Below are 13,850 nucleotides of genomic sequence, written 5' to 3'. Positions count from 1 at the left end.
AGATATGTTAATTTTTAACCCAACCTGAGAGCACACTAAGCATGCTAAGTGTTCAAGAAGTCTTCTTGAAGGTCTTGCAACATTATTCTAATATCCTTTAAATTGTCTGCCAGTAGAACTACATCGTCTGCGAAACGCAAGTTTGTTAGATTTTGTCTTTCTCCCTCCAATCAAGCATTTTAAAGGCGTATTCCAGAACGGTGATAAACAGCTTATATGTGACATAGTATCGCTCTGTCGTACTCCTCTGTCAATTCGTATCGGATTGGTGTTCTCGTGCAGCTTCACTACTAATGTGGCGTTTGTTCAGATGTTGTATATTAGCTTAGTATATCGATAATCGATATGGCATAAATGTAAAGCACTCAAGGACTCGTCCAGCTCAACGGTATCAAAGGCCTTATAGAAGTCCACGACGGCAAGGACAAGTGGCCTATTGTACTCAATCGATTTTTAAATTACCGTTTTAACACTTTGAAGATGGTCATTTGTACCGCATCTGCTACGAAAACTGCCCTGTTCTATTGGTTGGTAAAAGTCCAATTTGTTTTCCAGTCTAGTGGTGATTATTCTTGTGAAAAGTTTATAGTGATGGCTCAGTAAACTAATTGGTCGGTAGTTTTCCAAATCAACTGTATGCCTTTTTTGTGGACTAGTATCACTAAGGTGTTATTGTATACCATTTGTCTGGTATAGTGCTGTTAAAAAGACAGAGATTAAACAGATCTATTATTTTCTTGAGTAAATAGTTACCACCAATCTTAATTGCATCGGAAACCACACAGTCTTCACCAGGGGACTTATTGTTTTTTGTTTTCTTTAAGACTAGATTTATTTCGTCCAGGGTGATATCCGGTAGTAGTTCAGATCCTTGATTTACGATACCCTTTTTAGTTTTTACTATATCTGGTTCAGCATCCGAGTCTAAGTTCAATTGTTTTTGGCTTTTATACAGTAGACGGTGGAAGTCATCAACTACTTTTAAGATATGTTCTCTATTTGTTGTAATACTTTCCTGTTGGTCTTTAACCCTCTTCATTTCTTTTTTCCCGCTTTCGAGTTTTTTACGTAGAACCATAGCCACCTTTACTTTACTTTAAGTAAAGGTGGCTATGGTAGAACCTTCAGAACTGTAGAACGAATGGATATTAAATATAAAAAAGAGTGTAATAATCACATAAGCAGAATGGGAGAGACCTATCTAGTCGAAATAGCAAGAGATAAATCACCAATCGGTAGAAGAAGTATCGGTCGACCGCGCAAAAGACGGAGTGACGACCTTCCATAGAGGTTTAAATCCGCCAATGAGCAAGCAGAACTGCTCATAAAGAAGAGAACGATTTTAGAATATGGATTACTTGGTTAGGCGTGTTTGATCGCAGCAGTTCGGCAATACACAGCTCAATTGACTTAACCGATTCCATGAATTCCAAAATGCATTATGAATAATAGTAACCCGAGCTATATATTAAAAGAACTATTCTTTCTCTGTCTGTGTTGCAAATTAACTCTTTGACTCTTCCTTGTACGGATCTTAAAGGCCAAGCTAGAATGGCAGACTTGTAATAAATATAAGTAGGTACTTACAGACGTAAGCTTTATTTATAGTTATTTAACCAACAAGTGTATTAATAAGGGCGATTAACAATAATTGATTGAGCGCGTTAATGTTCGAGATTGTTAATCACCATTTTAATTCACGAGTTCGTTACAAAACTTTTCCGTCGACCGTACTTTTCAGAAATAAAGATATATTTATCTATCTTTTGATTTTTCAAATACACAGAATTTTAAACAATAAAGTAAGTAATGACATACAATGACAGATAGTACTAACAGCGGCTACTTGATTTTAAATTTTTTAGTGGGAATATAAATAGGTATATGTTTGGTTGCCTACACCACAGGTCACTGCCAATCACAGAGCGTTTAATTAATTTATGCAAGCAACGTATGTTGTGTTGCCTATAATGAAATCGTTCATTAATAGAAAATCATTCGTTAATAGGGGTCATTAATCAATGATTTTGAGGGTGTTAAAATTGATCATAAATGGACGGTCGACGGAAAAAATCTTTTATTTTTACTTAGACTCCTATAAAATATATATGTCATACTACTTACATTAGCTATTGTTATCTTTCCTTCTTTAGTTTTAGGTTGTAACAAGACGGGGCAGTATTCGCCATGTATCGCAGTGTCATTAAAAATATTTATATTTACACATTGATCGTAAGCTCCCATCACAAAGATGTTACCAGATAATATACCACTAGGAAATTTTGCCATGGCGTCTAACACTAAAAAACAAGTTCAATTAGCATATTATTTTACAAAAGTTTACAAGATATAATTGACCCAAAACATAGTCAGTATTGGTGAAGTTTATTTTTTTAACAATTCAGTTTTATTTTAATAAAATTAAAAATAATATTAAAAATAAAACTTTTATTGAGACCAAGTTTTTGGTAACGCCTTCGTGGTTTCTATTATTTACAAACCAACCGAATGCTGTAATCAAAGAAGTTCAGGGGAGATCTATAATTTGCATCTCACATCTTGCCTGTTCGTCGTGGCAAAATTCCAACGAAAACTTGGTCCCGCATACTTAGTTGGGAGTAAGACTAATATAAAATAATAATTTCGCTGCAAAACGAAATCAAAAGACATCTTATATTTCAGTTCGTTCAGAGAGCGTCATAAACACCCTTAGCCAATAGCCGGTTTCAAGCTCCTAAGCTTTCTTCAGAGAGTGCATATATGATTATCTCTAAACGAACTGAAACAAATCCGACTCCCAGTATTGAATTACAAAAAATAACATGTACTCTGGGCTAATTAGGAAAATACAAGAAAAAGTTCTTTACCCGCAATTTTATTGTTGGAATCGAATCCTATGATTGTATATATATCACTAATATAGGTATGCAAAGTCCGCAGACAGTGCGCTACTTTTTTTATAAACAAAATGGCTCCCGAAAATCGTGGTTTTTTTTTCAATTTTTGCTCTATAACTCCAAAGATTTTAACTTTACACCAAAAATACCCAAATAAAAGTTCACCGTAATTAAATTCTGCATAAAGACGTGTTTTTTTCCGATTTACTTCGACGAAAATTTTGCCCGGAAAATGCGGGGTTTTCCAACAAAATCTTTAATTTTCAACTAAAATTTTAGATTAGTAATTGTTTATCAATAATTAAATAACTTGGTAGTATAAAAGCTCTTTTCGTATAGATTATAATTCCAGAAGCCGATGGAAATTGACAGAACAGTTTAGCAACAATTGAATTGTTAGGCAATTAAAAATTTACGGTCGCTATAATAACAGCAATAGTTATGATACATAAAGCCCAGTAAATGAACGGGAAATTCGGCGATACCGTGTAATTTTCAGGGGCAACTCCGAATTTCATGAAAATTTGGATTTAGGTTCTACTTACCCTCCACTTCAAAGTTGAAATTGTGCCGTTGGTTGCTTTTACTTGGGGGGTGACAGTCACCCCTTCTCGGGGGTGAAAAAACATATGTTCAAGATAAGACCGGAAATGGATAAATTGACTGATTCTAAGCAACTTTTGTTCTATAGAGTTTTTTACTTAAGTCAATACTTTTTGAGTTATTTGACATTGAAAATGTTGATTTTTCGACAAAAAAACTACCTTTACAGACGGTTTTTCGCAAATAACTCAAAAAGTAAATATTTTATGGAAAAAAATATCCTTAGCAAAACTGTAGCTTATAAAAAACCCCAAAAAATGGTGTATTAGTAAAGTCTATCAATCAAATAAAAACAAAGTTGTAGCTCATGAAAAATACGTTCTTATATTCGTCTAATTACAAATCGAATATTTCAAGGTGAATTCACCGAAAAATTAAGCACTTTTCGGGAAAAACCCATTTAAACTTTTTTAAAGTGTTTATAAAAAGCTTTGTTTTAATTGTTAACAAAAGTTTTAGCATTAAAAATAAGCGAGTTACGCTCAAAATAAAGTTGGCCCTCTTTTTTTTTTGTAAAAAATGAAAATCTCGTCGTGTTTAGCTCTCCAAATGAAATTAATCGCTAGCGCTTTACAAACAATTTACTTACCTATCTATTTTTTATATGATCTGTCAGTCTCACCGGTTTAAGTTGTTTATTTTTGAAAGGGTTATACTTGTAAAAAGCTTGAATGGGTCACTAATCGAGTGTATGCAAATTTTTAACAGCCATATCTTAACCAATTTTTGTCTTACGGAGAAACAAAAAGAAACTAGTATATTTATAATAGCAAAACCTACATTTTTTTACTCTTTAAATTTTTTCTGATCACTAATACTTTTTAAGTTATTTTGAAAAAATGAAATTTTTCAAAAATTTTTAGAAAATTTTTTTTGCTATAAAACCAAACGTTTTTAAAAATAAGCACTTCAAACCAATCAAACTTACAGATCATATAAACAATACACATACAGTTAAAATAGATGGTAAAGCCCAACGATTAATTTCATTTAGGGTGCTAAATAGAGGGAGGTTTTCACGATTTTTTTTTACCAAAAAAAAGGGACCAACTTTTTTTTCAGTGTAACTCGTTTATTTTTGATGCTGTAAACTTTTGTAAAAAACAAATAATAAGCTTTTTTTCGATACTTTAAAAATGTTAATAAGGTTTTCCCGAAAAACGCTTCTTTCTTCGGTGATTTGGCGTTAAATTATTCGATTTGGAATTAGACGAATAAGAACGTATTTTTCATGAGCTACAATTTTGCTTCTACTCAATTTGTAGACTTTGCTTGTACACCATTTTTTTCTTATTTTATAGGCTACACTTTTGCTAAAAATATTTTTTTCGGTAAAATATTTATTTTTTGAGTTATTTGGGAAAAACTGTCTGAAAACGTAGTTTTTTGTCGAAAAATTAATATTTTAAATCGCGAATAACTCGAAAAGTATTGACATACGTAAAAAACTTTATAGAACAAAAGGTGCTTAAAAAAGTCAATTTATCCATTTCCGGCCTTATTTTAAACACGCGTTTTTCACCCCCGAGAAGGGGTAAATGTCACCCCCAAGTAAAAGCAACCAACGGTACAAATTCAACTTTGAAGTGGAGGGTAAGTAGAACCTAAATCAAATTTTCATGCAATTCGGAGTTGCTCCTGGAAATTACACTCCAAAACGGTCATTTATTGGGCTAATAAGAATAACTATGATTTTTGTATAAAAAGACACTGTACCTATCTAATGTACTTTATATAAATAAAATTGGACTATTAAAGCGGCCTCAGGAATATTTTAAAATTATAAACAATTTTATGGCTTATAAACAAATAGAATATCTCAGGAAATATTAAATTGATTAAATCATGAAAAAGGTATTGGAAAAAAAGCGACAGGACGCTTCTTCTAAAAGAAAACACGTTTAATTGTGATGACTGGTTCCTGAGATACAACCGATTGAAGTTGACCGGCAATTACGGCAAAGATATAAACAATAGGATCATAATTTTCGAACCATCACCTTTTTATTTTTATCCTCTTTCTTCACACCAATTTTCATATCTTTAAAATAATCATAACATATATTATTATAATAAAAACTATCGATATTACGAGTGAAAATTGGCAAAAATAGCAAAATTCAAATAAAAAATCAGGTTGGAGAAAATGTAATCTCAAACTTCAAAATCGGTATACGTTAAAGAACTGCAATTTCTCGGCTTCCCATGGAGCAATTTTCTTCATTCTTTTTTTGTTCCCAAGTAACTCGAGTAGAGCCATCTAACTAACGCATTACTAAATGTCAAACTTGGTTTTGTTTTGTTATAATAGATTAATTTATTTATAAGAAAAGAAAACTACATATTTTTTCCAGTTGTAGACTTTTTTTAGATAAACTTACTACAAGTGTGCCTTTTAACGTTAAAAACACAAATATTCTCATTTGAAAGCTGTATAATTATTTAAACAATCTTTATTTAAACAAATTAAAAATTTTATTATAATAAATAAATTAATTTATTATAACAAAACAAAAGCAACTTTGACATTTAATAATGCGTTAGTTAGGTGGCTCTACTCGAGTTACTTGGGAACCAAAAAAGAATGAAGAAAATTGCTCCATGGGAAGCAGAGAAAATGCATTTTTTTAACGTATACCGATTTTAAACTTTGAGATTACATTTTCTCCAACCTAATTTTTGATTGGAATTTTGCTATTTTTGTCAATTTTCACTCGTAATATCGATAGTTTTTATTATAATAATATGTATTATGATTATTTTAAAGATATGAAAATTGGTGTAAAGAAAGAGGATAAAAATAAAAAGGTTCGAAAATTATGATCCTATTGTTTATATCTTTGCCGTAAATACCGGTCAACTTTGACCAGTTGTATTTCAGGAACTACTCATCACAATTAAACGTTTTTTCTTCTAGAAAATACCGTTTTCATGATTTAAGTCAATTTAATATTTCCTGAGATATTCTATTTGTTTATAAGCCAAAAAATTGTTTATAATTTTAAAATATTCCTGAGGCCGCTTAAATAGTCCAATTTCAACTCTGTAAAGTACATTAGATAGGTACGGTGTCTTTTTGTACAAAAATCATAGTTATTCTTATGTATCATAATTATTGTGGTTATTATAGCGACCGTAAATTTTTAATTAACAATTCAATTGTTGCTAAACTGTTCATTCAGTTTCCATCGGCTTCTGGAATTATAATCTATACGAAAAAAGCTTTTATGCTACCAAGTTATTTAATTATTGATAAACAATCACTTATCTAAAATTTTAGTTGAAATTTAAAGATTTTGTTGGAAAAACCCGCATTTTCCGGGGAATATTTTCGTCGAAGTAAATCGGGACACGTCTTAAATAACACGTCTTTATGCAGAATTTAATTACGGTGAACTTTTATTTAAGTGTTTTTGGTGTAAAGTTAAAATCTTTGGAGTTATAGAGCAAAAATTGAAAAAACACGATTTTCGGGCGCCATATTGTTTATAAAAAAAGTAGCACACTATATGCGGACTTTGCATACCTATATTATTAATATATACAATCATAATATTCGATTCCAGCAATAAAATTGCTTATTCTCCGATAATCTGCCCAGACTAATGATATGGATGCCGCGGCGAGATCTGCATAAAACAATTCAAGGTTTTATTTTAATTAAATTAAAAATAATATTAAAAATAAAACTTTTATTGAGAGCAAATTTCTAGTAACCCCTTCGTTGTTTCGATTATTTACAAACCAACCGGATGCTGAAATCATAGAAGGCCTGCGGAGATGTATAATTTGCATCTCACTTCCTGCCTGTTCAGTGCATACGGGTCATATTACCCGGTCATAATCCCCGTATGTACGCCAATGGTGAATATAAAATTCTTAATTGTATGCCAAAAAGTGCGCAATAACCACCTCTTAAAACTTACCAAATTTCATTTGCATATCTCAACCGGTTTTAGAGCAGTAAATAAATCGTCAGTTTGTAAGAAAAAATTCAACATCACGTATCTCGGAAAGGAAGCATTTGCGGACATATGTTTATACATCAAACGGTTATTATTTTTCATGCAGAATTACCCCTTAAAATTTGTCGCACTTATTTAAAAACACCCTGTATTGATGAAGAACGTTACTAGTTGTTACAGTACCTAACTTTTTTATTACGCACGCAACGTAAGCGAATGAATCAAAAAGCAAAATGTTAAGAAACCCTAAGGCTACAGTTTAGTTTTAATTTCAATATTTTATATACGCTTGAATATTCCACAGGGTGTTCCGAACTTTGAGGAAAAAACACACTATCATTGTTACACCCGGTATACAATGACACTTACTTGTTTAGCAACAATATTACTACAGCGATATTCTTGAAGAATAAAGCTATAACATACTAAAAAAATCACTAAAATCGAACAACAGGTTTAGAAAATACGAGACTTCAAAAATGTCCCATTTTTAAGGTGGTGCTTAAAACCGGTAAGGTTGTTTATGACGCTCTCTGAACGAACTGAAATATTGCAGCAAAATTATTATTTTATTTTATTTGTTATTATTATTTTTTATATTTTTTTATTAATTTCAGCATTTGTTTTCTTTGCCAGTGCGTATATGCAATGAATAAAGCTTAGACAGTCCAAAGGGCGACTCTAGAAATAGAAGGAAAGTGACGATGCAAGTAAAGTAAATCTTTAAAACATAAGGGAGAAATAAAATAAAAACACAAGAGTAATAATTAAAAGGACAATAAAATAGTATAATTGACGAAAAACAAGAACAATTGCATCGATACTGCCAAAAATACATTCTTATTTTTATCATAAACTCATCGCATTAATTTTTTGTAGAATTCCTTCTTAATTACTAAAAGTACTTTTTTGTTACAATTTAATACTTGTATATTTGGCTATTCATGTGAGCTAAATTAGGTTCAAAACAAAGATAAAACTAGCATATATTTTCATTACTTTGAATAAAAATTACATAAATAATATCTATGAACGTCAAATTTGGAATTATATTTTAAAATATTTAGTAACTCGTCATACCGGAACTTTTCACCCAAACCATGATAAATAATTTATGATTCTTTTACTTTTATAAATTTTTCTACTAAGTATATTTTAGAAGATATTATGTAGTGGTTATGAATTTTGATATCTTTACAAGCAGGCCAGGGCAGTTCGCACTAAAATAGCGGAATAAATCGATTTTTAAATAGCACCCAGAGACTTACAACTGTTTGCATTGTGTTGACCATCCAAAATTGCATAAACATGTCAAAATCAATATATTATGTATAAATGTAGCTTCAATCAAAGTATTTGATTGGAATTTTGCTATTATTGGCAATTTTCACACGTATTATCGATAGTTTTTATTATAATAATATATGTTATGAGTACTTCAAAGATATGAAAATTGGTGTGGAGAAAGAGGACAAAAATAAAAAGGTGATGGTTTAAAAATTATGATCCTGTTGTTTATATCTTTGCCGTAAATTCCGGTCAAATTTGACTGGTTGTATCTCAGGAACCACTCATCATAATCAAACGTTTTTTCTTTTAAAAGAAGCGCCCTGCCGCTTCCTTTCGAATACCGTTTTCACAATTTAATTTAGTTTAATATTTCCCGAGATATTCTATTTGTTTATAAGACAAAAAATTGTTTATAATTTTAAAATATTCCTAAGGCCGCTTGAATAGTCCAATTTCAATTCTGTTAAGTACATTAGATAGGTACCTATAGTGTCTTTTTATGAAAAAATCATAATTATTTTTATGCATCATAATTATTGTCGTTATTATAGCGACCGTAAATTTTTAATTAACAATTCAATTGTTGCCAAACTGTTTATTCAATTTCCATGGGCTTCTGGAATTGTAATCTATACGAAAAGGGCTTTTACATTACCAAGTTATTTAAATATTGATTAACTTATTTAAAATTTTAGTTGAAAATTAAAGATTTTGTTGGAAAAACCCGCTTTTCCGGCGAAAGTTTTCGTCGAACTGAATCGGGAAAAACACGTCTCTGTGCAGAATTTAATTGCGGTCAATTTTTATTTGGGTGTTTTTGGTGTAAAGTTAAAATTTTTGGAGTTATAGAGCAATAATTTAAAAAAACACGATTTTCGGGCGCCATTTTGTTTATAAAAAAAGTAGCACACTGTCTGCGGACTTTGCATACCTATATTATTAATACATACAATAATAATATTCGATTCCAGCAATAAAAATGCTGGTAAATAACTTTTCCTTGTATTTTGCTAATTAGCCCAGAGTAAAAGTAACTTTTAAAATCGCGATATCTCAGGAATGGTAACTCTTAGGAAAAAAAATGTAAGGACAATTTTTGTAGAGAATGTTAAGATCTACAACTTTGGTTTGAGGTTTTTTTTTTGATAAATCTTACCGTTTTCGAAAAAAATCCAAAAAATCTCAAATTTTGACCTTTGACCCCGAATAACTTTTGACGCACACATGGGATCGATGGGGACTTTTTAAACTTTATTTGTTATGGTATACCCTAGCTCTCCACCAAAATTTGGCTCTCCGGCAATTTTTGTTATTTGCCAAGCATTTTGATGTCTAAGTTGACCGGATTATATATCGAATTATATATTGATAGGGTCCGGATCGATATCGAAGGTCAACTAATACGATGGACAGAATATATAAAGGAATTATTCGATGATGAAAGAAGCGAACTAGAAACGCTAAATGACATAAGCGGTCCTCCAATATCTAAGGAAGAAGTGCAATACGCTATAAAGAACGCAAAAAACGGGAAGGCGATCGGACCAGATGGGATTTACGTAGAAACACTAAAGCTTTTAGGTGTCGAGGGCATTAAGATACTTACGAAATTGTTCAACTTAATCTATGAAAGCGGAAAAATTCCTAAAGATTGGCTTAAATCCTCATTTGTTGTACTACCAAAAAAACACAGAGCCACAAAATGCAGCGACTATCGCACCATCAGCCTAATGAGTCATGTATTGAAAACGTTTCTTAGAATCATTCATCAAAGAACATATAGAAAAATTGAGGAAAGAATCTCAAGTACTCAATTCGGTTTTCGCTGTGGCCTTGGAACGCGTGATGCACTATTCGCAACCCAAGTTTTAATTCAGAGATGCAGAGATGTAAATCATGACGTTTTCATGTGCGCGATTGATTTTGAAAAGGCCTTTGATAAAGTTCGCCATGAAAAAATGCTACATATTCTCAAAACTACCGGTCTGGACGGTAGGGACATTAGAATAATCGCAAATTTGTATTGGGGCCAGGCTGCATGTATTAGGGTTGCGAATCAGTGCTCTGAAGAAGTAAAAATCAAGCGCGGAGTTCGACAAGGCTGTATATTGTCACCAATGTTGTTTAATCTTTACGCTGAAACAATCTTAAATGAAGTCTTGGAAAACGCAAAAGAGGGAATACTCATTAATGGTATGCTTATGAACAATATCAGATACGCAGATGACACCTTGTTGCTGACTGGATCAATTGAACATCTTCAAGCGTTATTGAATCGAATGGTGGCATTCTGCGCGATATATGGACTCAAACTCAACGCAAGAAAAACAAAGTTTATGGTTATTAGTAAACAGGCAGCCGTAAATAATAATAACTATAACGTAACAATCGGTAATGACTCAATTGAACGAGTAAGTAATCTTGTATATCTGGGTACTCATATTAATGAAAGCTGGAACCCTAGTACAGAAATAAAAAGTAGAATTGCCAAAGCAAGAACAAGTTTTATGAAATTTAAGAAAATCCTGTGCAGTCATGATCTAAATTTGGAACTTCGCATAAGAATGGTCCGATGTTATATATTCCCAGTACTACTTTACGGGGTTGAAGCATGGACACTGACAGAATCGCTTTTAAAAAACCTAGAAGCATTTGAAATGTGGGTCTACCGCCGTATCCTGAAGATCAGTTGGGTAGAAAGAGTCACAAACGAAAGGGTTTTGCAACGTTTGAATAAAAGTTGCGAAGTAGTGAACACGGTTAAAAGGCGCAAATTGGAATACTTTGGTCATATAATGCGTCACCCAGAAAAATATGACATACTTCACCTTGTCATGCAAGGTAAAATAATGGGAAAAAGAAGTGTGGGCCGCCGTACAACTTCTTGGCTTAAAAACCTACGCCAATGGTTTGGGAAAACTAGCACTGAACTATTTCGTGCGGCTGTAAATAAGACAATGATTGTTAATATGCTGCACAACATGAGAGCCAACGATCGACAAGCGGTCTCGGCACCTTAAGAAGAAGAAGGGTCCGGATAGCTCAGACGGTAGCATGTCTGACTTCCACGCAGGTAGGTCGGGGTTCGAAACCAAGCGCCCGCGCCGCGCCGGCGAGAACATCTAGACATTTTTAAAATTGTCTATATGTCCCAGGTCGACTCAGCCTGAATGAAAATGAGTATCTTAAGTGAAACCAGGGGTAATAATAGGCGGTTGAAGCGTAACACTCGCCCTGTTACGTTCCTTGTATACCGTAGGCCCTAGATATAGCAAATACCCTGCTATAAGCCCAAAGCCGCGTTAGCGGTATAAAACGGGAGACTATTATTATCAATTATATTATATTTACTATATTGAATTCTTTCCTACGTTAAGAGATGTTTTTTCAAGAAATTGACTTAAGGATAAGAAATAAGATGATAAGGAATATGAACAATAAATAAATAAACTACAAGAAAACTGAGGACGACCACCACATAGATTACCTTATCAACTACGTGAAAAGAATAATGAAAACTTTCATTACGTTTCCAGAATACAGAAAACTGAAACAAGAAGGATAAAGGGTTTATGTACCTACATTATTAACAGTTAGAGTCTTATTTCAGATAGTGTTATAATTAGATTTAAAGAAAAACTTACTTTCTATCGCCCATTTTTTCATTGCATACGTATCATTGATTACTTCCTTTAAGTCCTTGGCACATTGAGTTCCTCCCCCAGCGGTATCAAGAACTTGGATAGCTTGTTCTTTAAAATGCATCAACTTCTGGTGAAAATCTGGTGGGATGTCAAAATTAAAACCCTTCTCACAGAAAACTCCATTTGGAACCAGGAATAAAAGTAAAAAAATGTACTGCACCATCGTAGTATTTTTGTCTTGAAGTGTGTCAGTGCATGGGTGAGCTGTAAGTGGCGCAAAAAGCTACGTTCTTGCCTCTAACTACAATATATATTATCAGGAAGGTGATCATATGTATGCCTAAAAGTGATAAGAGCTATATACATGTGTATATAATCGTAGGTGTCATTACCATACAAATCTTTTTAAAATGTAAAAATATACTTTCTGAAGAGTAAAAATATTCATAATATGATAGATAGGCTTGAATATAGCGAGTTTAATAAGAGACTTTGCACTTCCTTCTCTACAATCAATACTTTTCTAATAATAGTCATTGAATTACTAGTCAAATATAATCCAAAGTAATAATTCAACGTATATTGAAATAAACTTACGTCTTTAAAAGTAAAAAATATTTAACATCAAAGTTTTTGAGCTGTAAGTCAGGCTTTTGATAGATCGTCAAACATCCAGGTCTGCTCTTTAAAATTTTACATCCTACATCCCAAAATAATCCTTCAGTACTGATACACATTCCACAATAAAAATCAATTAAACATCGTTCCTAAAATTATATGGATTCTTGGACTTCATATACTGCGAATTAAAGATTGGTCAAAAAAGAAACACGACCTTTTGCGTCAAATATACCACAGGGTAACAAAACTTCTTGTTTGCGTAGGGGAGATGTGCCTGAGACGGCATACTGGCTTAGAAGGCATATCACGCGTTTTTCTTAAACTATTTCAAATTTGGTGCCTAGTGTGACAGTTTTCAGTTCCTTAAGTTAGAATTTGTCAACATTGCTGAACTTATGCATGTTAGTTTTGTTTTGACAGTAGTAGCCTTAAGAATGTTTAATAAGTAGGACAATATATTTATTGGCTTTTTTGTATCACATTATAATTCGCGAGTCTTTAGACCTAAGTTAAGTTTTTAAATTTTGTGATGTTCTTTTACCTTATGCCTGTCACGCCTGCATCGATTTAGGTATATCTTAAAAATGTGCTTAAGAAAAATTAATTCAAAAAAACGGTCTGATTGCAATGTTGCCTGAGATGGCATAGTAAGTAGGTGGATTAGATGGCATAGGTATGCCATCTCACCCTTATGCATTTTAACACTGCATTAATTTTGTTATATTATGATCGTTACAGTTATGGGTCGTTTTAAGAGGAATTAGAACCGACAAAATCGATTCCGTCGAAGTTGAAACAAGTGACGCAAAGACTGCAAAAAATTTATTTGT

At 32.4% G+C, this 13,850-nt stretch overlaps 1 protein-coding gene across 1 annotated transcript in view; it reads right to left on the bottom strand.

Annotated features, from left to right (window-relative positions):
- Positions 1-12,698, bottom strand: part of LOC114327472 (nose resistant to fluoxetine protein 6-like) — a 107,561-nt gene extending 94,863 nt beyond the window's left edge. The window contains exons 1-2 of the mRNA XM_028276108.2: positions 12,400-12,698; positions 2,125-2,300 (exon numbers count right to left, since the gene is read on the bottom strand). Coding sequence (XP_028131909.2) covers positions 2,125-2,300; positions 12,400-12,622 — 399 coding nt within the window. The 5' untranslated portion in view covers positions 12,623-12,698. The remainder of the gene's footprint in view (positions 1-2,124; positions 2,301-12,399) is intronic.
- Between the last annotated feature and the right edge of the window lie 1,152 nt (positions 12,699-13,850).

This window comes from Diabrotica virgifera, chromosome 1 (genome assembly GCF_917563875.1).
Source record: "Diabrotica virgifera virgifera chromosome 1, PGI_DIABVI_V3a".
In the NCBI taxonomy this organism is placed as follows: Eukaryota; Metazoa; Arthropoda; class Insecta; order Coleoptera; family Chrysomelidae; genus Diabrotica; species Diabrotica virgifera.
This window is presented reverse-complemented; position numbering and strand designations above follow the sequence as displayed.